This window comes from Arabidopsis lyrata (genome assembly GCF_000004255.2).
Source record: "Arabidopsis lyrata subsp. lyrata unplaced genomic scaffold ARALYscaffold_6, whole genome shotgun sequence".
NCBI classification, from domain to species: domain Eukaryota; kingdom Viridiplantae; phylum Streptophyta; class Magnoliopsida; order Brassicales; family Brassicaceae; genus Arabidopsis; species Arabidopsis lyrata.
Genome location: NW_003302550.1, coordinates 12,867,926 through 12,892,553, shown reverse-complemented (window position 1 = coordinate 12,892,553; position 24,628 = coordinate 12,867,926). Strand labels below are relative to the sequence as shown.

At 30.8% G+C, this 24,628-nt stretch overlaps 2 protein-coding genes across 4 annotated transcripts; both read left to right on the top strand.

The window, feature by feature from the left end:
• The first annotated feature begins 371 nt into the window (after window positions 1-371).
• On the top strand, window positions 372-5,671 carry LOC9310446 (sugar transporter ERD6-like 17). 3 transcript variants are annotated; one of them, XM_002874333.2, is made up of 18 exons: window positions 372-651; window positions 795-857; window positions 1,455-1,544; window positions 1,629-1,688; window positions 1,830-1,895; window positions 2,057-2,122; window positions 2,588-2,663; window positions 2,807-2,871; window positions 2,966-3,058; window positions 3,210-3,290; window positions 3,388-3,472; window positions 3,804-3,847; window positions 4,154-4,216; window positions 4,331-4,390; window positions 4,496-4,549; window positions 4,656-4,715; window positions 4,834-4,948; window positions 5,275-5,671. In XM_002874333.2, the coding sequence occupies exons 1-18, from the start codon at window positions 505-507 to the stop codon at window positions 5,412-5,414; spliced, it is 1,428 nt and encodes a 475-aa protein (XP_002874379.2). In that variant the 5' UTR covers window positions 372-504; the 3' UTR covers window positions 5,415-5,671. The 3 variants fall into 3 exon arrangements, with proteins under 3 accessions (XP_002874379.2, XP_020876918.1, XP_020876917.1); XM_021021259.1 differs by having other exon boundaries at window positions 4,656-4,700; window positions 4,899-4,948; window positions 5,275-5,447; XM_021021258.1 differs by lacking the exons at window positions 1,455-1,544; window positions 1,629-1,688; window positions 1,830-1,895; window positions 2,057-2,122 and having other exon boundaries at window positions 384-651; window positions 5,275-5,443.
• Window positions 5,672-9,885: 4,214 nt separating this feature from the next.
• LOC9310445 (sugar transporter ERD6-like 18) lies at window positions 9,886-24,625 on the top strand. Its single transcript, XM_021021332.1, is given in 20 exon segments — window positions 9,886-9,966; window positions 9,969-10,040; window positions 10,042-10,194; window positions 12,039-12,101; window positions 12,793-12,882; window positions 13,026-13,085; window positions 13,216-13,281; window positions 13,396-13,461; window positions 19,928-20,003; window positions 20,192-20,256; window positions 20,348-20,440; window positions 20,553-20,637; window positions 21,008-21,088; window positions 22,634-22,677; window positions 22,777-22,839; window positions 22,992-23,051; window positions 23,212-23,265; window positions 23,347-23,406; window positions 23,572-23,686; window positions 24,276-24,625. Coding segments are annotated over 20 exon segments (1,581 nt in total). The 3' UTR covers window positions 24,410-24,625.
• Window positions 24,626-24,628: the final 3 nt, after the last annotated feature.

Here is a 24,628-nt window from a genome sequence, read left to right as displayed (position 1 = left end):
TACTTCCCGCCTAATCTTATATACCCCGATTATTTTTTAGATTGAAAGTATAAAATTTTTTTTATTTTTGTTATTCAATCATTTGAACGGAGAGTTTGTGATGTTTTACAATAACTTGTTTTCAAATTTTAATAAAAATCATAAATTTGTAATAAAAATCATAAATTTTTACAATATTGGATTAATATATTTTAAAAATATTAAAATAACCCTAAAACTAATCCCCGATTAATCCCCGATTTTAATCCGATTTTCCGATTAATCGCTAGGCCTATACCGAGCGCCCGACTAGCGCCTAGCGATTTTTCAAACAAGGTATGTAGCCTATATTGACAAACACATCATTCATTCAAAAAAAAAAAAAAAACACATCATTCTCTCTTCTCTCTTTTCTCTTTTCTCTCTCTAGCTCTCTTGGTTTTTTGCTAAAAACAGAGCATTCCCTCTCTAGCTCTCACTGTTTTGATTACCAGAAGTTGTGTCATATTGTACATGCAAGTGTAAATGATGGTGGTGGAAGAAGAAAGAAGCATAGAAGAAGGGCTTTTGCAGCTCAAGAACCAAAACGACGATTCAGAGTGTCGTATTACTGCTTGTGTTATCTTTAGCACTTTTGTCGCCGTTTGTGGCTCCTTCTCTTTTGGTGTTGCTGTGAGTTTCTTTTCCTTACTTTTCTTTTTTTTTTCTTTGAATACAAAATTCATAAAAATGAAAAAAAAATTTGCATATATAAAAAAAAATACTTCATAATTACGTTCTATCTAATTTCTATAGTTTTTGATTTTTTAATACAGACTGGTTATACTTCAGGTGCTGAGACAGGAGTTGTGAAGGACTTAGATCTTTCTATCGCGCAAGTATGTCTCTCTTTTACTTTCTTTTTATTGTTTCTACAAACAAAATATTTTACACTAATAACCTTAAACAAACAGAAAAAATATTTTATGCATGATTAAGCAACAGAGAACGAGTGACACATGCAAAAAAAATACTAGATTAATTATCGTCCAATTTTATCAGTATAAAAGCTTCGCATCTTTTTTTAAATCCGTATTATTTGTTTTCTTTTTCATTCATTTGAAATAAACAACCATCAATTATAAAGAAGATATATATCCCAATGAGTTGATTATACTTTAGTTTGTGGGACCGTTCACCTCCTTTTTTATCCATTTTTGAAACTCTTGTCCTAATATGATAACCCTACCAAAACTATACATATATATAATATATGTATATATTAATTAATAATATATATATATAATATTATGATATATGGAGTAGTCGAAATCATACAAAAAAACCAATATCTGTCTATATATCAATGATTCTATCATTCCAGAATCAATCTCCGGCCAGATCTCTCATCTACAATAATAGAAGTTTTGAAATATTGAAATATTGTATATAAATGGAAAATAGATTTCTTTTTAATCAATTCTTTTTCTTCTCAGTTTTCAGCGTTTGGCTCATTCGCCACTTTAGGAGCTGCAATTGGTGCACTGTTCAGCGGTAAAATGGCCATGGTCATTGGCAGAAGAGGGGTAATTAATTAAACCATTTAACTTTTCATATTCGTAAAATTAATAATGCTTACAATAACATTTTTGATATTCATGATATAAAAGACAATGTGGGTCTCCGATATCCTATGCATCACTGGTTGGCTCTCCATCGCTTTCGCTAAGGTCCTAATTATTTCTTCTATTCACAATTTTTTTTCAACAAATATTATTTCTTACCAAAAAAACAATCCATTTAATTTATATATTGTTATCGTAAACCCAACAATGCAATAAATTATTTGTGTTGTGTTTGGAACACAAAAGGAAGTGGTGTTGCTAAACTTCGGAAGAATTACTTCAGGGATAGGTTTCGGCTTGACGAGCTATGTGGTAATTAACTTATTAACTTCAGCTAATTTTTTGTTTTTTTTATTTATTCAATATCATATCCTAACACCCACCAAATATATATATCAGAAATATCCTACCAAGTTTGTGCATTTATTTATATTCAATATATATAAATTATTTTTTGCTTATCTACCAAACAGGTACCTGTCTATATAGCAGAAATTACGCCAAAACATGTTCGTGGTACATTTACGTTTTCAAACCAGGTAATATTTTAGTTTTACAATATATATAAGGATGAGCCGACAAAAAATTAAGAAAAAGCAAAACCAAACCAGCGAAACTAAAATAAAGTTTTGCTTTAAGTTGATAAATTTCCTCACCAACATGACCAAATTACGCCAGAACCAAACAAAAATGAAGTAATTGTGGGGACGTATATAATAATAAAAAAAAATACATACTGTATATTTAGTTTTTTAGTCTGTGTAAAAAACTTCAAACACCACTTACATTGAAGCAAAGATAGTATTCATTACTTTTCTTTGTATCAAGTGATTCCATTTTCTTATCGTTAACTATTTCGTTAGATTCACCAACCAAAAAACAAAAACTTCAATCAAAATCCATATAAAAACCTGGAACTTTCAAAATTTCTTAAACTATACTTTGTTAGCTTCCTCGTGAGTGTATTGATTCTTTTTTTCATTCTTGTGTGATTTGATTATTAGCTTCTCCAAAACGCTGGACTCGCCATGATTTATTTTTGTGGGAATTTCATCAATTGGAGGACGTTGGCTTTATTAGGTAAACCTATTAATTTTATATTCATCGTGGAAGAGATGTTTCGATACGTAAAAATATGTTAAATAGCAGAAAAAAACAAAAAATGAAAAATCTTGAGCTGTTATATTATAACAAATCAACTGATAAAAATATTTTCGGTTTAGGTGCTTTACCATGCTTCATTCAAGTAATCGGTTTATTCTTCGTACCAGAGTCTCCAAGATGGCTGGTTGGTCATTTTTTTGTTTGTAAAGAAAATCCATTATGTAATTTATCAACCATGAGAAGAAATCAAACTAAACCAAACTATTTTAATTTTGAAGGCAAAAGTTGGTACAGATAAAGAACTAGAAAATTCACTGCTTCGGCTTAGAGGGAGAGATGCTGATATGTCACGTGAAGCCTCGGAAATTCAAGTGAGTTTTACTATATAATATTATCAGTTATAATTTATATAGTATTCATTAAATATTCATTCATTTTTTCTCTTTTATTTGAAAAATATATATTTTCTTCCTTCACCAATATAAAAAATGTAAAGTGTGAATGATTTTGTGTTGTTTTCAGGTTATGACCAAACTGGTAGAAAATGATTCAAAGTCGAGTATTTCTGATTTGTTTCAGAGAAAGTATAGATACACCCTCGTGGTATGTTGGAAAATAAGTACATAAAATTAATTTCTTGACTATCTATTTTCATATTTGTATGCACAAGCATTCATTTTTTATATAATTAATATCTCAGGTAGGAATCGGGCTAATGTTGATACAACAATTCTCAGGAAGTGCTGCTGTAATCTCTTATGCAAGTACCATTTTTAGAAAAGCTGGTAAGATTAAGTTTTATTAATTTTTATTTTATACAAAAATGTCGGCAATAACAATATATATATATGCACACGAATATATACAACAATCTATTCGAATCTGCAAGTGAAGTATGTGCATAGAAGTTTCAGTTTTTTATGAGTCTGCTTTTTGAAACAAATACTTATATTTTCTTCTACTAATTAATCAATTTGTTTATTCATTTTGTAAACTTTGCCATTATCTCGTTTTAAATACTTCAGGAGAAAAAGTTTATAGTAAAATATTTACCATGAGTTTCCTCTTTCTATTTTTTTTTTTATTTGCTTAGTAATTTGTTTTGGGTTGAAACAGGTTTTCCAGTGGCCATTGGAACGACGATGCTAGGTATCTTCGTGGTAAGTGTATATAAATTTTTTTTTGTCAAATTTTTCTTTTTGACTATATTGATGCAAAATTTATGAAATCATTTTATGTTTTTGAAATCTTTTGTTATTCAGAAACTAAACTATTGTTATGCTGGCGTTTTAATCGACAATTATTTCGAAGTTGAAAAAAAAAAGTTCGGTTTTCATACTTTAATGAACTAACTAAGAATTTCCTTTGTCCAAAAAAAAAAAAAAAAATTTGTTAATAAAAAAAAAAAATTCATTTGAACTCTTGTAACTTGTAAGCATTGAATGGTGATTTGTGTCTATTCGCAGATTCCAAAAGCCATGATTGGTCTCATTCTTGTCGATAAATGGGGCAGACGACCTCTGTTGTTGGTAAGCACGACTTTATTTTTAGTTACAAAACACTCTATTAATAAATTTGTCCCCCAAAAAACAAAAAAAGCAATCGGTTAGTCTAATATTGATTTGATTACTATTTTGACATAGACTTCTGCGTTTGGGATGAGCATGACTTGCATGCTTCTTGGGGTCGCCTTCACATTACAGGTTATTTAAAGTTTTTTTCTTCATTACTACAGTTATTTATTTATTCTATCTTTAACCCAATAACTTATTTGTTTAACAATGTTTTTACTTGTATGGTATGAGCAGAAAATGCAATTGCTTTCGGAAGTAACTCCAGTATTATCGTTTATATGCGTTATGGTAAAACATTTTATCTCATTGTACACGATTGTTTTAATGTAATATTTACGTTGATGTCTCATTTACAAATAAAACATAATTAAAAATGAATTTCTATTATCGGCAGCTGTATATTGCAACTTATGCAATAGGCTTGGGAGGCCTCCCTTGGGTAATTATGTCGGAGGTACGTAAACTAGTTCTGCTTTAATTTTTCAGAATATCAACTTTTTATTTTCAATGCAGAAAATAAGTAATATGTCTTGAAAGTGAAGTAATATAGGTATGATTTTTGGTGTGTGCAGATATTTCCAATAAATATAAAAGTAACCGCAGGAAGTATAGTTACGTTAGTCTCATTTTCAAGTAGTTCAATCGTCACTTACGCTTTCAACTTTCTGTTCGAGTGGAGCACTCAAGGTATCTGTTTTTTTTTGTCAACCTATTTATTCATTTTATACAAATTTTCTTAATTAGGTTATAAATTATCTAGGCAACAAAGGAAGATCAAATCAATGATTAAGTCTAGAAAACTAGTAATCAAAATCTGTATTTATCGCATTATTATAAAACCTCATAACGTAACAATTTGGTTTTTTTGGGACTAAACTAATTAGTTGGATATTGGTTTGGAAGAATATGTAATAATTGTGGAACAAAATTAATTGTATTCTAATGTGTGTGTATATATATTACAGTTGATTTTAATAGATAATTTTCTTATTTAACTTTTATTAATGTAATAGGAACATTTTTTATATTCGGGGGTATCGGCGGAGCAGCGTTGCTTTTTATATGGTTGCTCGTTCCAGAAACGAAAGGATTGTCACTTGAAGAAATACAAGTTTCACTTATTCATCAGCCCGACGAAAGAAATCAAACATAATTTGAAATATTTTATTTTGATATATATATATATATATATATATATATATATATATATATATATATATTTGATAAAAAAATGGTGTTATATATATGTTCATATACAAAGAACATTTTCCTTTTTCTTTTTCATTATGTAATTACTATTTTAGTTTTCCGGGTACTTAGTCCCCTTTTATGCATTTTGACGAGATGTAAAACATGGCCTATGTACATTTGTATTTATATCTGAGAATGCAAATGTAATACCTTTTTTTACTTTGAAAAAATTAGAGGAGATGTATTAGGTAACTACGGTAATGATGAATTAATTAATCTAAACTGGTAAATCCTAATTTTGTTTAATATCAATTAGTTCACTTGTAGGGCTAACACAAATAGACTTACAGGAAACGTGATATCTCAGAATTTTGATTTAACATTGGATAACATTTTTTTTTTTTTTTATATATTGGATAACAATTATGCATCATGCGTGCTGATGTAATATGGTAAGTTTGATTCGACAATTTTGTTACGGTTGTTAGTTGATGGCTAATATTAATTGGATACGCATGGAAACCACAAGGATAATTCAAAAACAAACATATATTGGCTCGATTCATCACTAGTAACATTTTGTCTTAACAAGACAAACACTTGAATGCAATTGGGTTGAGTTAAGATTAATTAGTACAAAATGTAATAATTGAAACCCACATGTAAGATTATATTGGTTTATTTTATGTAAACAACCATTTTTCTCAAAAGGGATAATTAGTTATTTTATTTTATTTTCTAAACTAGGAAGTTCCGGCCCGAAACCCATACATCTTCCTAGGCCCAAACCGAAACCCATACATCTTCCTAGGTCCGAACCAGCTTTTAATATTTTTATCCGTCACAACTGCCACTCGACCATGTGACTTCTTGGAAATTTTCAAGGTACTTTTTTCAGTCGACCTATCACCTCTAGTCAAAAGAGATAATTTGTTTTTAAAGTAACCATCTTTATATGATCAAAACCAAATAAAGGGATTAATTATTGTTTGAATGGTAGTTAGTTGTTGCATATGTGTGTAATTATGTATAGAAGAACGAAAGGTTCCTGTTACAGGATTACGTAACCGATTCTCAGATAGAATAGAAATTAGAAAATTAGTATGGAACCAAAGTTATGCGATTCAATTAAACCATATCAAATGTACAGTTAATATACAACGTAAGTACATTGCATTAATAAGTACATTACAGTTAATATACAACGTAAGTACATTGCATTAATAAGCGATATTGACGCTTCTCTCTCTCTTGAAGACAAAAGCAAAGTTTTAGATCTAGGTTTTTTTCTGGGTTTCTTGAGCTTAATTGCAGGGTGGGCCGTGCAAATTGGAAGACGGGGGTGAGTTTGCGTTCTGCCGACGACGGACTTCCTGGTGGCGATGCGGTCGAGGTATTTTTTGACGGTTTCGAGAGGCTTCGCCGGTGGTTCTTCTGGTCAAGGACGCTGGAGGAACTGTGTGAAGCTGCTCGCGGCTCACCGGTTCGTGGAAGTGCATCGGCTTGCGGCGGAAGTTGCTGACAGGGTGGCGGGTGCGTCGTTTGTCTTGGTGTTTAGCGGTTAATAGATCCGGAGTTGGCTGCTCGTGGTTTCTGGGTTGATGAAGGATGGGTTTGAGCCTCCGTTCTTGTCAGCCTCCGCAGGTCATTCTCACCGGACCGGATCTGAATGTTATCTCGGCGTTGGTTTCGTTGTTAATTGTTCTCGGTGGTTGGGGGTTAGATCTGTCTGTTCTTTGGTTTGCTAGGTTGAGAAATCAGAGATGGGGATCCGGTCTGTCGGAGTGGTCCTATTCCGGGAGTTTTGGAGAGGGTCTTGGCTCGTTGGCGGTTTCGGCTCAGTGAAGGGATCCAAATACTCCATTCACTGATCTTGCTCTTGTCGATAGAGACGCGAATCTCTGAACCTTGTATTTGCCGGTTTAATTAGGTCATTTTCCGCTTCCGGCCTCCGCCGGGATAAGATCCCGACCACCGGAATAGTCTTCGGAAACTGTATCGCTTTTTGTACCCGTTGAATGGTTTGTAAGGCTTAAGCCCAGGCCCATTTTGGGATTTGTTAAAAAAAAAAAAAAAAAAAAAGTAGGTATGTACTCAACATATTTAAGAAAAGGGATTGATTATAAAATACATTGACTTTGTGTGAAATGTGTGATGTGTGCTTGGTCCTTAGTGATGTACTGATGTGTATTAAGTCGAATTATGTTGCGTTTAACTAATAAAAAATCGTTAAATCTTAAACTGATGTGAAGAGTTTTTTTTTTGTGTGTGTGTGATGAGTTTATTGTGAATATATAGAATGAAAGGTAAAACTAGGGTAAGTGAGTACGTACCATATAGTAACACCCTAAATGATTTATACGCTTGTGTTACACGTGATGAGGGGAGGTTAGCTGAAATGTCCGTGGCTTGAGATATGACACGCTGCTTTTGGTTGTTCTTTTGCAATACCCCAGGGCTATGTATAAGCTAAGGTCATATTGTGTATACCGCCAAAAAAAAGTATAAGGTCATAACGACATGCACGTAGGTGCAAAATTGCATCATATGGTCGTGTACTATCAACGGGTAGTTTGTTATCACGATGAATGTGACGGAAAGAACTAGAAACTTGGTTAACCTATGTGTCAAAAATGAAAATACTCATAAAAATTTTCAAAAATTTTAATTAATGAAAATTATACATGTCCCGAATTCACGAGAAATTTAACGGTATTTTTGAAAAGTGGTTTTATGAGCATTTCTTAAAAATTTTATTTTCATTTTTTACTCAGAGGATTTTCAAGGTTTGTTTTTGTTTTTTTTTTTTTTTTTCATTTTGAGAAAAAGTTACTTCCAAATTAATATTAATTTTTTATGCCTAGGAGGTTCATGGCCTATGGGTCCGTAGTGTTCTAAAATATGGTCTGTACGGCCGTATATACGATGTACGCTGGGAAGCCGTATTGTATTATAGCTATACAGTTGTTTAATACGGTGAAAGCTATATGATCTATATACAACGATTATACGGTGTATATACGGTGAAATCCGTATGTCATTTTATTAATGTTTAGAAAAATGATTTAACAAAATTATTAGTTTGGCTCTCAAAAAATTAATCATAATAACTAACTATAAGATAACTTTATTGTCATTCTTTTCTATTATTTTTTTGCTTATTAGTTATTTAAAATTTTAAAAATATTTCGTAAAGTTGAAAATTTTAAATTTGTATTCATGTATAGTATTCATCATGTTACTATATTTATGTTTTATTGTTATTATATATATAAATATTTATCTAACAAAAAATATTCACTGTATAGTATCCGCATAAACGGCCGTATATACGTCTATACGTTATACGGTGCTCTATCGTACGCCTAGCGTATATCGTATTTTAGAACACTGGTCCATATATTTCTCAACGCGGAATATAGACCATATAATTTAACTATTTTTTAGAGGATAGACCCTTCCCAACACAGATCTAACACTTGACCTCCAAAGACCATATTTTTCAGTAATCCAAGGATTTAACCATTAGACCAACTCGAAATTGATTTAATTTTGTTTTGATTTGATTTTACGGAGATACTATCTTTTTATAAGACAGTTTAGTTAAAAATAATGAGATAAAAAATTACACTAATTTTCTTAAAAAAATAAAAACATGTTAACATATAACTAGAAACAAATCCCCATAGTTAAAAATATTTTCTAATTAAGATACAAATAATTACAAAACAGAAAACAAAATAAAATTGAAATAGAAAATTTAAAATCAAATAAAATGACACAAAAATATTATTTATAACATGTTATAAAATGGAATAATTATTGAAAATAGCTGTATTTTGATTTCCTAAAACCAATAAAACTTAATTGGATAAAGATCTGACCCAAAATGTCTTTGATTAAAAAAAAAACCTCTCACACATGTGCATTCCAATTAATCCATCCCCTTGCGTAAATTTTTTTCCCCATTGAATCAAAAACCAAGTATAAACAAAATCAAAAACTAATTTTTTTTTTTTTGTCATCTAAAATTTTTATTGATTAACTTGTTATGGAACGAAGGTGGAATACAAACGCCCAAAAGAGGGAATCAAAGCCGGCGGACGACATGAATGTCCCCAGAGTCATAGCCGGAGGATAACGAGAAATCCCCGGAATCTAAACCTTATGAAAAGGAAACTAAAGATACTGAAAACACAAAGCTGAATTATTTTAACCTAAACCGAAAGTGGACGAAACCTTCAACTAAAAGCAGAAAAAACAAGGCATGAACCTTCCAAATTATAGAAGAGGAATCAAAAACTAATTAAGGAATGGAATTATCCAGTCTTTTGGATTAGAAAACAAAATAATTAATTATGATTGGGTAAAGGAAAAAAAAACGTACGACACTGTGACATAACATAAAACCATTAAAAAAAAAAAAAAAAAACATGTGTCCCTCCTTTTATTAGAATCCCACTGTGACAAACAGAGCAGTCTCTCTTTCACTCTCTCCTCTCTGCCTCTCTATCACTCTGTCTCTTTCTCGAGCTCTCACTGTTTTATTTACCAGAAATTGTGCCGTATCAATATCATTACATGCATGTGTTAAAATGATGGTGGAGGAGAAAGAAAGAAGCATTGAGGAAAGGCTTTTGCAGCTCAAGAACCAAAACGACGATTCAGATTGTCGTATCACTGCTTGTGTTATCCTTGGTACTTTCGTCGCTGTGTGTGGCTCCTTCTCCTTTGGTGTCTCTGTGAGTTTCTTATCCTCATCATTCTACTTTGCTATTTTTTTTTCTTATATAGTAAAAAGAACTTTTTTCTTTCTTTTTATTGTAAACTGATTATAATAATCGGAAAAGAAAAAACTTTATAAGGATAACTACAACCACATATATTTTACCTTAAAAAAAAAATACAACCAGATGAGGTAATATAACATGAGATTTTGGCTGTGAATGGGAGCACAGATAAGTAGCAGACCGTCCTTTAGTGTATCAGAAACGCAATTATGCTTCCATTCACCAAAGAAAAAGTCAAATATGTGGTTCTTTATTAAAAAATTAAAAAATATTGATTTCACTGTGGCGTTTCTAAAAACATGAGTAACATTAGTGATCCGCCTGTAACAGTAGGATATCCTCAAATTTGAGGTGTTTCATGTACGGTTCAACATTTCTTCTCTATTTTAATATTTCTTTCACTTGATAATACTATAAACAACCATACTAATCATTTTCTTTTTTAAAAATTATTATTTTCGTTCACCTCAAAACATTAGAGAATTTGGTTTTATATTAATTAAAATAAAACTAAAAGAATGATTTTAGGTAATAAAACAATCCAAATTAAAAATATTACTTTGGCTTGGACAAAATACTACAAAACCAAACTGATAAAAAAATGAAAATCGAACCAAATCCAATATAAGAATGGATCCTAAATTTATATATCCGAAGAACTAGAACCGAACTTGACCCAAACCGAGAACTGAAAAGGTATCCAAAATACCCAAAATTAATTATATTTAGATTTTATATAATTTAAAATTGTAAGTGTAATGTATTCAACTAATTAAGATATTATACACTCCATATTAGGTGCAATTAGGAGATTCCCAAGTGTGTTTATTTTTCTTTCTATTTATTTATTCATACAAATATTATAACAATAGTATAAATAATAATTTATCTATTGATTAAATTTTAGTTCACAAATAAAAAATAAATTATGTGGATTAATGTACGTATTGTAAGTATTTCATTATAATCTAATACATTTAAATTTACTGAAAACATATTTAATAATACTGATAAATATATTTTCAGTTATAATTCAAAATGTTAGCATAATATAATTAGAAACATACATAAAACATATTTATTAATAATTTTAATTTATGAAGTACTATGATTTCATTTTATATTGTAGACGTCCAATGAAATGAGTAAATAGTTTTATGGATGCTACCATAAAATATTTTATTTAAAATTAGTATTTTTTACAATATAAATATTTCGTCCGCATTGTCGGATCCGCTTTCACCATTCAACACATATTTTAAAGCGTACAAACCGCTTGATCCGCACTTGTACCGCCAGATCTGCTTGATCCGCTTTTGTTCTGCTTGGTACGCCTGATCCGCTTGATCCGCTTCGCCCGATACGCTTTCTCCATTCGGAGCCTTTTTTTTTTTTGAGCTACACATAAATGTTAAAAAGTTAAAAAAAAAAACCATTAAAGGGCAGATTTAGATTCACTATATTCCTAGAGAGTAATAATAAACCCAAGATCGGGTAGAAAACTCTTATATTTTGAGCCTTCTACAATTCCTATATACAACTATAGTTTCATATAGGAAATTTCCCGGCGATACCGGGAAAGATCCGGCGAAAAGTGGATGTAAAGATTGTCTTTCTAACCTAAATTAAAGAACCAATGACGACTACTATTTAACTAAGCTACTGCATTTTTGTTTTTTTGGAAGTACTACATTTATATTACAAACTAAGAAACAAGTAATTCAGGGTAGCTCCTCTCAAGGTTTAAACAAGTAAAAAAACTAAAAAACGTTTTTGTTTTGTTTTTTGTTTGGCAGCTTGGTTATACTTCAGGTGCTGAGATAGGAATTATGAAGGACTTGGGTCTTACAATCGCGCAAGTATGTCTCTCTTTTGTTCTTTTTCCATCAACATAATATTAAATTGACCAAGTCTTTACAAGGTGTTTATATTAAGTTAGTAACCGTAAAAGTAAAAAAGAAAAATATAGTGGTAGATGGCGAAAAGACACATTGATGGTTATATACTTATATGTGATCAGTGTTGTCCATTTAGACAGGAATTAAAACTTCACATCTATTTTAAAACCATATTATTTGTTTCTTTATTCATTCAGATTGAAATAAATAATAATTTCTGATGAAGAAAATTATATATTGTCGGTATCCCAATGAAGGTGATTTTACTTGGTTGGCTCGTGGCTTGTGGGGGTCACATCCATTTTTACTCTTTTTTCGAAGTTCTTATCATAATAGTAACCTTACGAAAACAACATATGCGTACATATATATGGAGTTGTGATCTCATCCAAAGAAATAGTACATATATACCTATCATGGAAGAATTAATGAACACCTACAATAATAGACGTTTTGAATATAGTTAAATATTTATTTAAGATATGAAAAATGAAATACACCGAAAACATTTTTTTTGTATGAATAACATTCAAAAGATAGATGACATACTATTTTTTTTTTTTTAGTTTTTATAATATTTGAATTAATATCGCAATAAAAAAAGATTTAACTCAACTTCTGCAATTTATCTTTGAGTTAAGATTTTTAACAGTTTTCAGCATTCGCTTCATTCTCCACTTTGGGAGCTGCAATTGGTGCTTTGTTTAGCGGTAAAATGGCGATCATCCTTGGCAGAAGAAAAGTAATTTAATTACATTTTCACTCTTTCATATTCTTAAGTATTATTCTAGTATGATATGATAATCAAATTTTACATTTTCTGACTAAAATTTTCGTATGTGCATGTTTGCTATTAATGACAATTTTGCTTTTCATGATTAAAAGACAATGTGGGTCTCCGATCTCCTCTGCATCATTGGTTGGTTCTCCATCGCTTTCGCTAAGGTATTGAAATATTCCTTACCACAAACTTATTGTTTGTACTTAGAATATTATTACTTAGAAAATTAACAAACTGTTTATCATAAAACCCAAGAATTAATTGATCATTTACATTATGTCTGGAACACAAAAGGATGTGATCTGGTTGAACTTCGGAAGAATCTCCTCAGGAATAGGACTCGGCCTAATTAGCTATGTGGTAATTAACCTAATATTTTAATATTTAATATCAACTTAACATGTTTTTATTTATTTATTTATCACTTATATATACAACTATTTTAAAAATAATTTCATGATATTTACTGAACAGGTACCTGTCTATATAGCAGAAATTTCCCCAAAACATGTTCGTGGTACATTTACCTTTACAAATCAGGTAATATATTTGTTCTAGAAAATATGTAAGGATCAGCACCGAAAAAAAAAAAAATTATGAGCATAAAACAAACTAAATAAGACAAACCAAACGTGTTAAAAAAAAAAATGACAAACCAAACATCCAAACTCAAAATAAATTTGGTTTTATTTTGACAAAAAAAATGATTTTAATTTGAGAGTATTTCTCAGGGAAAACAGCCATAATCAACTCCAACTATTTTTATGTGTCTTTTTTTAATCCAGACTCTAAATCAGAGCGGCTCAAACCTAATAATGAGAAGAGGACCCTAAAAATGAAAATAATTCTTAACTTAAAAGACAAATTATATTTTTTAGCTATGGTAATAAAAAACTCTTCGACAACTAAGAAAAACAGAGGACAACAAAAATCTTTCATCCTTCAAAGCACTCACTACATAATCGTGAAACTTTGTTTCTAGGACCTTTTACAATAGATAAATCTCTTTTTGGTCCATTTATTGCTAAAGTTTCTATCATTTTCAAATCAAGCATATCCCAATTTCTTGGATCATAGATATCAAAACCACTAGAAACACCCACATCATCAGGATTCGCAAGCATTACGTGAGCATCTAGTAACACATGTGTTAAGCCGGACCTGCTCTGAACCCCTGTATTTATTAACCCGAACCTACACAATTTTCAAATATCAAACCTGAACTATGTAACCGTATGCTAATTTCAATAGCTTTTTTTTATTTGTTAATATCGATTATAAAGTCGTAATTATCTGTTCTTTTGTATCTGAATTATTCTTTTTATTTAATGGAAATATTGCTCTCTAGAGCACTTTTATGAAACTCAATCTCATGATGGGGCACATTAGGAGTAGTGGACACTTTTTTAAGTTTTTTTACCAGAATACCCTCAAACTATGTTTGGTTACTCTAAATATTTCATAAAAAAAATTAAAATCATTATTATGACTCTCTTCTCTTCTCTTTCCTTCAATTTTTACGAAGCCAACGAAAAGTCTTTCTTTTTCACTAATATTTTCATTAATTGATTCTCAAAGTCAAGCAAAAAAAAACAAAATCACGGATGCGTTCTCTTCCTTCTTCGATTCTCAACCTAGTAGCAGAAGCTGAAGCTATGATTCTCTTAAAAACTTCCGTCAGATTTCTCCCGTCATTCAAAATCATCTTAAACGGGTGAGTTTCTTCGTCGCCGATGCATTCATGTCGCACTCTAACCGCGATTTCTAGATTAGAGGCGCTTGTTATGCGATTCACTGAGATTCTTTCGTTTTCTTCGTATTGATTGCTCTATGTTTCTAGATTTCATTTCAATTTCTAGGATTTGGCTTTTGTTGAACGAATCGTTGCGATTGTGCTCTCCATAGATTTCTAGGGTTTCTAATTGCGTCTTTCCATGAATTAGTTTGTTAATATTTTACTTGCTTATGATTCCGTGGAGATATTTCGTTGATCGTCATGTTCGATTTACATATAAATGGTCTGTTAAAGGGAATTTGATTTTTATAAAGGAATGTTATTCATTGGTTGTGGTACTTATGGTGGAACTTGTAGGTTTATCTGACCTTATGATGTGCTCTTGTTGCGTCTGCGTTTGGAGCTTTTCTCCATGTGCTCTGGAATATTGGCGGTTATCTTACAACGATTGGATGCGTTGTAACTATGATTTGGCTCCTTTCATGTCCTCCTTATGAACACGTATGTGGTGTTTAACTTAGTTTATAGTCTTTATCATTGTATCCAAGTTTGATTTTCTTGACATTGTTGTTTCCTTTGGTGCAGCAAAAGAGACTTTCTCTTTGTTTGTGTCTGCTGTTCTTGAAGGTGCATGCTTCTGTTGGCCCCTTGATCAAAGTGGCAATTGATGTTGGAAACTCACAGTAAAAGATGTCAATGGGTGAGTGAGTGGTGGTTTTTTTTAATAAAAATAAATTCTGCACAAGAACATGGCTAAAAGTTTTCTTTCAATTTTCTTTTTTTTTTTATTCGGTTTATCCGAAAGGTTTTTGTCAGATTTTGAAAGCCACCATCATTAGAAGGATTTACGTATAAACAAGTTTAAGTGGATGTATTATCATGGACATCGACAATCTATTTTGTATTGACTATTACATGTTTGATCTTTAAGAATGACTAAATGTTCTATAAAAGATGGATGTGTCCAACTACAAGCAACCATATGGCCTTAGAAAAATGGACGGCGTGCGTGAATTTGGTGACTATCCACAAGTGGCCGTTCACATTTCTTCTTATGTTCCATCATAGTCAAATTAAAAAAATTTAAGTTCAAGCTAAATCAAGTATACATAGTTTTGGAATAAATTTATTTTAACTAAATTTTCAATATGAATTAGACTGTTTGAACACTTACTCTCATCCATTTTGCTCTGAACAAGTAAATGTATTATGTGTGCGATCGACGACCTTAATGCAACAAGAGTGATGTTCAAAAGGTCGGTAAACAAAAATTCCCGCCTAGTAATAGAATATAAAAAGCAATCACTTGATCAAAATTTGTTGGATGTGTGGTACATATAGAAGGTCCATATAGATCCATGTGGTCACAACTCTACGGATATACTTGAATATTTATTAGTTAAAATTGTTTCGAAAAACTAACAATAATAAAATGAAGCATATCAAATCCAGAATTATATCTCTTCTAAACTCTTTGTTACGATGGAAAATACTTAGGATACTAACAATTGTTGACTGTTGATTTCATTTAACTAATTAACTACTTAATTGATTTTCTTCTCTCTACTTTGCACAACTCTTTGTTTAGGGTTTAGGAATTAGGGTCTAGGGTTTAAGGATTAGGTCTTTATGATGTATGGTTTAGTGTTTATGGTTTAGATTTTACTATTTAGGGTTTAGCTAGAGTTTAGAGTTTAATGTCTTGGGTTTAGGATTTAGTGTTTAGGTTTTAGGGTTTAGGGTTTAATTTTTAGGGTTTTAGTGTTTACTTTGTAGGATTTATGGTTTACGATTTAGAGTTTAGGGTATAGGGTTAAGTGTTTAGTGTATAGGGTTTAGGGTTTAAGATTTATGGTCTAGGGTTTAGTATTTATGGTTTAGGGTTTAGTTTTTATGGTTTAGGGGTAAAGGGTTCAGTGTTTTGTGTCTAGGGTTTAGGTTTCGTCTCTATGGATTAAGGTTTAGGGTTTAGGGTTAATTTAGGGTTTAGTATTTAGTGTTTATTGTAGGGTTTAGGTTTTATGGTTTATGGTTTAAGATTTAGGGTCTAGGGTTTATTGTTTAGAATTTAGGGTTTAGGGTTTAGGGTTTAGGATTTAGGGTTTAGGGTTTTGCTCTATAGGATTTAGGGTTTACGGTTTAGGGTTTAGTGTGTATTGTATAGGCTTTAGCGTTTAGTCTCTATGGTTTATGGTTTAGGATTTAGGGTTTAGCGTTTAGGGGTTTGATTATCATTTGTTTAGGATTTATTCTCTATGGTTCAGGGTATAGGGTTCAGCGTTTTGTATCTAGGGTTTAGGGTTTAGTCTCTATGGGTTAGGATTTAGGGCTTAGTCTCTATGGGTTAGGATTTAAGGTTTATGGTTTAGGGTTAAGGATTTAGGGTTTTGGGTTTAAGCAATATCTTTATCACACTCTATATGAACCTACTAGATGATGGATGTGAACATATGGATGGTCAAAAGATATTGCTTAAACGAGATCGTCTCTTCACACTAGTTCAAATGTAAAAAACAAAAATACCTAGGAACTAAAAATTCAAGTTCATATTTCCATCAATATAAGACTTTATACAATTCAAGCTTTGCATTAAAACAAATCTAAGATTTGATTCTACACAAACTATTTAAGAAATTTCATGAGACACATTATTATGGGCACCACAAGAGTTATGGAATGACATATTACAAGTTTTTAGGTATTTTAAATTTAGTCAACGTACATTGGAATTTACATTTTTGCTAACCAAAAGAGCTATGTTTGCAATCTCATTTTGGGAGTTTTCTTTTGTTGTAAACATTATTAGTCATTTTTTTTGGGGATGGACATGTTATTATGGAAATTTTTTTAAAGAGAAGTCTAAGATTCTTTATGTGCTCAATAAATAAATATTTTTCATGGTTTATTTTCTGGGCTCAATCTTTATTTGCTATGTTGGAATATTTTGTTTTGTCGTCCATAACTCATCGTCCACATATACTATCTTCAGTGGACATCTTAGCAAATAAAGAGTAGATGGAACACAAAAAACTACCAAAATTTTTGTAGATTCAGATGAAGTGTTGCTTTGTAGACATTGTGGACTTCAGTATTGTGGATATACTTTCGTGGACTTAAGGGTTTAGGGTTTAGATGAACCTACTAGATGATGGATGTGAACATATGGATGGTCAAAAGAGATTGCTTAAACAAGATTGTCTCTTCACGCTTGTGCAAATGCAGAAACCAAAAATATCTAAGAACTAATGATTCAATTCATCTTCCCATCAATATAAGACTTGATTCAACAAAAGCTTTGTATTAAAATAAATATAAGATTTGAGTCTACACGTTGGTTCATTCGACTAGCTTGTCCACATGGCTTTGACTCTTACATATACTAAATTACGAGCACATTGTACCCAAGTCAAATTATTATTTGACTAGAAACGGCCAAATGACAATTTTAAATGGTTACTAGCAATCACAAACTAGTAGATTAATTCATGTATTTAAAACAAATATGTATAAGGTTTTAATTAAATTCAATATTATACTTAGCAATGTTTAACAAACTTGTGATATATTGTAAATAAGATTTTAATTAAATTCAACAATCCACAATTAATCATCCATAAATAGCCATCTATATATACATTGTTTACACACTAGCTTCTTCTTCACCACACCACCATCAAGCTTAGGATCTTTTTTTGTTCCCAAGCAAAGGCAGAGACACCTCCATGACAGTCACATTATGAAATGAACAGATTTATGTGGACAAGAAGAAAGAAACAGTTACAATCTAAATCCAAGACTCAGATCCTCATGACCAATCTAAAGCAGAACCAAAACTTGTTCACTTTTTGATCTTCGTGGTGAAGCGACCAAGGCACAAAACTAGTAGAATTAGAAAAGAGATGTCAGCGCAAAGGAGTCAATGAACAAAGGCGTGTTCAAACTTGATAACATGTATAATTTGCAACACATAACAAAATATTAATGAGATATGCAAGTTCATTCACATGGATAGCAGAAAGAATGTGAACAACAACATGTTATTGATAAACAACAATTATTGGACACCAAATTGCAAAGGACGTCATAATCCACCACGGTTCCACTACAAATCAAACGTCGTCACCGATGTGATACTAAAAGCCATGGGAGAGTAAGACAACGATGATGGCGACGATGCCAGTGATGATTTCGATGGAGGAAAAACCCAGTGAGCTAATGGTTTGAATTTGATAAAACGATTCTCATCCTTGAGCATTCATAAATCGGAAAGATAATTTTAAGAAGGAGAAAAGTACACTATAACACTCTTTGTTTCTCTGATTTTAATATCTAATCCCGAATTCTTCATTGACTATGTAAAATCAAAAGCTCTGTTTATTTGATTTTAGATCTAAGAAGAAGAGAGACAAGTAAGGATGACGATGGTTGCAGAGAGAATATTTAGCTTTTATTTTTCAGTTTTGTTTTTTTGCAGTATTTTCTCCCACCTACTCTCAGATCTGTTTTCTACTTTAAATCTGACGGCCAGAATTAAAACATGTCTAGTTATTTTCTAACCAATCTAGTTAAGCGTTTGAAGGAAATCTGAGGGCAAAATTGTATTGATTTTTGTTGTACAGTGAAAAAAACTTAAAAAAGTGCCTACTCCCACCAAAGTGCCCCATATGCTCATAAAAACTTAAAAAGTGCCTCAATGTGCCAGAAGCCCTTATTTAATTGGCTAACAGTTATATAATTCAGGTTTGTTACATTATTTAATAACGGATGTGTTAAAATTGACATACGGTTATATAATTCGGATTTGTTATTTGAAAATTATGTGGGTTCATATTGTTGATAAGTGCAAAAGAGTCAGAATTTGCATTCAAAAATGTCGGGGTTCTTATTAATGGGCCGTTTTTCCAATCTCTCACCCATGTGACCAAATTATGCTGGAACTAAACAAAAAATAACCAACTGTGGGAACATAACAATGATCTCGACAGTATAAGAGAAAATATTCCATCAAAATTGAGTAAATAATAATCTCAAAACCCAAAAGTTCATTGTCACATATCTATCTTCATATATACTATAGAGAACGTCAGAAAATATGGTTTTTCTTAAAAAAATCTCAAGTAGAATTAATTTGTAAAATTTTTAGCAACTTAGTTTGTCTCATAATTGATTAACATGTTAAAGCGAAATCCGTATTTGTAAAATTTTATATAATACTTGTTAGCTTTCTCTTGAGTATTGACCCGTTTTGATTCTGGTGTGATTGATTATTAGCTTCTTCAAAACTCTGGACTCGCCATGGTTTATTTTTCGGGGAATTTTCTCAACTGGAGGAAATTGGCTCTATTAGGTAAATGTTACTAATGTAGGATTTTTAACAGTACAACTATTATTTCATATTTAATGTAGAAAAACTAAATTAGATACCGTAAAAATGATTAAATAGCAGGAATATTGTGGAAAAGATTGAGTTATTATATTACAAGAGTATACAAATTATCTTAATATCTTGTAAATATACAATTTTTTCTGGTTTAGGTGCTTTACCATGCTTCATTCAAGTAATCGGTTTATTCTTCGTACCAGAGTCCCCAAGATGGCTGGTTGGTCAATTTTTTTATAAGATTTCACATTACGTAATTTATCAACCATGAGAAGAAATAAAATGAAACTAAACTATTTTACTTTTTGAAGGCAAAAGTTGGTACAGATAAAGAACTAGAAAATTCACTGCTTCGGCTTAGAGGGAGAGATGCTGATATTTCACGTGAAGCCTCAGACATTCAAGTGAGTTTTATAATACGATATTATCATATATAAAGTAGTTAATTAGAATATGTATTTATTCCTTCACAAATAAAACAATGTAAACTCTCAATGATTTTTGTTTTATTTTCAGGTAATGACCAAAATAGTAGAAAATGATTCAAAGTCGAGTTTTTGTGATTTGTTTCAGAGAAAGTATAGATATACTCTCGTGGTACAGTGAAATATACGTTAAAAAATAAGTACATAATTAATTTCCAGATTTATCTACACAAGCATTGACTTGTTTGTTTGAAAATTAATTTCTCAGGTAGGAATCGGGCTAATGTTTTTTTTTTTTTTTTTTTGAATTTAATGTTAAATTATATTCAAAAGAAAAAATAAACGTTTTTACAACGAAGTGCGGCGTGAGTTTGAGATAGGGTTGAAAAAATTAACTGATAAGAATTCTATGAGAATTTGAACGTGTTAGCTCCGAGTAGCTAGCCACATTTGGTACGCCTCGTCGTATCTTCTGTCTCCCATACGTCGAAGAGTTGTGATCCGGTTTCTGACTTGTTTATCTATCCACTTTGTGATCCGGTTTCTGAATCGGGCTAATGTTGATACAACAGTTTTCAGGAAGTTCTGCTGTACTCTCTTATGCAAGTACCATTTTAAGAAAAGCTGGTAAGATTAAGTTTTATTACTTTTTAGAGATAATTGGGTGAGAGACAGAGATCTGGACATTATTTAGTTTTTCATAATTTTTTGTTGGAACCGAAAAGAAAGAAAATTTTAGCCCCTCTTTTTGCCAAAAATAGCCTCACGCGTGTTTCCATTCAACATGATATGATTTAATACATGAGACATCAATATGTTGTGCATGAATATCTAAAAATCTTTATAGATCTATGTATATTTCTTACATGTTATCTTCCTCGTGTGCTGCCATCGTTTATATTGAGCCATGATCGAACAGAGCACCGCACTGTAATCGCAACACTTTAAATTCAACACAATTAGTGTTGCTATTATGATGAATCTTTGTAAGTTCCGGTGACAATTTAACAAAAACTGATGAAAATACAATGACAGTTTGATGAAATCCGGTGAAGATCCGGTGATAATTCGAAGAAATCCGGTAAAAATTCAACAAAAACCGGTGAAAATCAATCGAAAACTTGATGAAATTTATGACTCCAATCATATTTCAATGTCCAATTACAATGTATTATTCACTTGCTCCATTCAAAGGTTTGGGATACAGTGATTATCGTTATGTTTGTAGTGTTTATGCAAGTATACTAATATTAATATCGCTCTATATAAGTGTTTACATATATACAAATGTTAATAACGCTCTATACATGTGTTTACATGCATACAAATGTCAATAATGATTCATGTACATGTTTACGTGTATACAAATGTTAATAACGCTCTATACATGTAAACATAGATCCAATAACTTAACACTAGAATTAATTTTAGCGCTCTATACATGTGTTTACATGTGTACAAATTTCAAAATCGTCTAATATATATTTGTAGCGTGCTAATATATTCCCAGTTTGAAAAAAACAAGAATTAATGTTAGTCTGTCTATTATTAAATGTTTGTAGCGTAAAGGTCAGTTCGTAGCAGAGCATTTATTAACGGTCGCTTCATTCTTTTTTGCCAAAAAGTCAAAGCCGAGAATCCCACGCGCATGGGTGCGTATACATCTGGTTTTTCTGTAATTCTTTTTGAACTGAAGGTCCTTTGTAACGCTGTTTTTCTTTTTGTCTCCGAAAAAATCGACTTTTGTCGATTTCCTAATTAGAAGCTCCATTTTTGTCTCTGCACAAATCGTCCATACTTTTTATAGTAAGATGTCAGCAATAGAAATAATTATCAATACATTGACAAAAAACACAGTAAATATTTATACACAGACACTAACATACAACAATCTGTCTAACTCTATTACTCTTATATATGCAAGTGAAAGTACCTACATATATTTTCCAAATTCTGTGAGACTTTTTAAGAAATACTTATATTTTCTCTACTTATGTTATTGATTTTGCATTCAGATACCATTATCTCTATAAATACTTAAGAGATTTTTTTTTGAAAACTAAAATATTGATTTGAGTTCTCTTACAGTTTTAATTTTTTTCTATTTGCTTAACTATTTTTTTTTTTTTTTTTGACAGCGTTTGCTTAACTAATTGTTTTGGGTTGAAACAGGTTTTTCGGTGACCGTTGGATCGACACTGCTAGGCCTCTTCATGGTAAGTATACTTGGATGCAGAATGACACATTTATGATGTTGGCGTTTAAATCGACATTTATTTTTGTTAAACTTTCAAAATTCAATGAACTATTCTCAGATACCAAAAGCCATGATTGGTGTCATTCTTGTTGATAAATGGGGCAGACGGCCTCTCTTGTTGGTGAGCACCTTTAAAACATTTCTTTTCTTATTACACATTTACAATTTTTTTTCCCAATTTGTTTTCTTATAACAAAATTATTTACTACTACCAGCAAATTATTTAAAAATCTATTTTGATATTGATTTGTTTCCTCCTATTCGGACATATAGACTTCTGTATCTGGGATGTGTATAACTTCCATGCTTATTGGAGTCGCCTTCACATTACAGGTTATGTTAAATATTTATTATTATTATTATTATTATTATTATTATTATTATTATTATTATTATAGATTATTATTATTATTATTTATTATAGAGTCCTTTTATAATGTAATGTAAATTATTTATCTATTTTTCTTTTTGAATATTATTATGGTTTGAGCAGAAAATGCAATTGCTACAAGAACTAACTCCAGTATTCACGTTTATATGCGTTACGGTAAAACATTTTATCTACTTTCACATCAATAAACATTTTTTTGTCTTTTTCTCTAAAATATTGATTTTTCTTTATTGGCAGCTGTATATTGGAACTTTTGCAATAGGCATGGGAGGCCTTCCTTGGGTAATTATGTCCGAGGTACATAATTTAACTCCACTTTTATTTTCATTGCAGAAAATAAGTAAATGTTTTCTGAATTAAGTAATATATGTATGAGTTAAAAAAAAAAAAATTCATTGCACATTGTAGAATTCTAAGTTTCAATAATAATCATAATATATGTATAATTTTTGTTGTGTGCAGATATTTCCAATGAATATAAAAGTAACAGCAGGAAGTATAGTTACGTTAGTATCATGGTCAAGTAGTTCGATCGTCACTTACGCTTTCAACTTTCTGCTCGAGTGGAGCACTCAAGGTATGTTTTTTCTTCTTTACCATTTTTTAAAACTACAATTGCTCCAAGGTATGTTTTTTCTTCTTTACCATTTTTTAAAACTACAATTTTATAAGTTTCATTAATTAGGTTATGGGTTATAAATTATCTAGGTAAAAAAAAAAATTAAATCTAAATCAATGATTGTGTAGAAGAAAATAAAAAATAGTTTTCAGAATTTTTTTTTTTGTTTTTATCACCCACAGTTTGTATTTATCGCATTCTTATAAAACCTATATCCATTTTATAATGCATATATTCATTTTTCATATGAAACCGAATATTGAAAGACTGATTAGTTTAGATGTTTGTTGGGATAAATATTTGTTGTAAATGTTGGACAAGTCAGTTCTAATCTAATCTTATATTAACTGCAAATCCAAACCAAAGGTTAAGTCTAGAAAATTTATGTAATTCGCATAATTATAAAGCCTATCAACAGTTATACTTTATTTTTTTCGAGAGTAGACCGAATTAAAAAAAAAAAGTTAGATTATGTTTGAAATCTTTTTGTTATAATTAGGGGACACAATCAAGTAGTATAAGTTAATAATTTAGATCAATGTAACAGGAACATTTTACGTATTTGGGGCAACCGGAGGAGTAGCATTGCTTTTTATTTGGTTGCTCGTTCCGGAAACAAAAGGATTGTCACTTGAAGAAATACAAGCTTCGCTTATTCGTCAACCTGACGGAATAAATTAAACATAGATTGAAATGTCAAATTTTTAGATAATTAATTAAAATCAGTTTATGATATTGTGCTAAGAAATTTTTTCATTTTATTCATTATGTAATCACTATTTTAGTTGTTCTTATACTTAGAACTTATTGTATATGTATGTTCCCGTGATATAAAACACGGCCTATGCTCATTTGTATTCTATCCCTAAAATTGGAAATGTAAAAAAAAAATGCAGACAT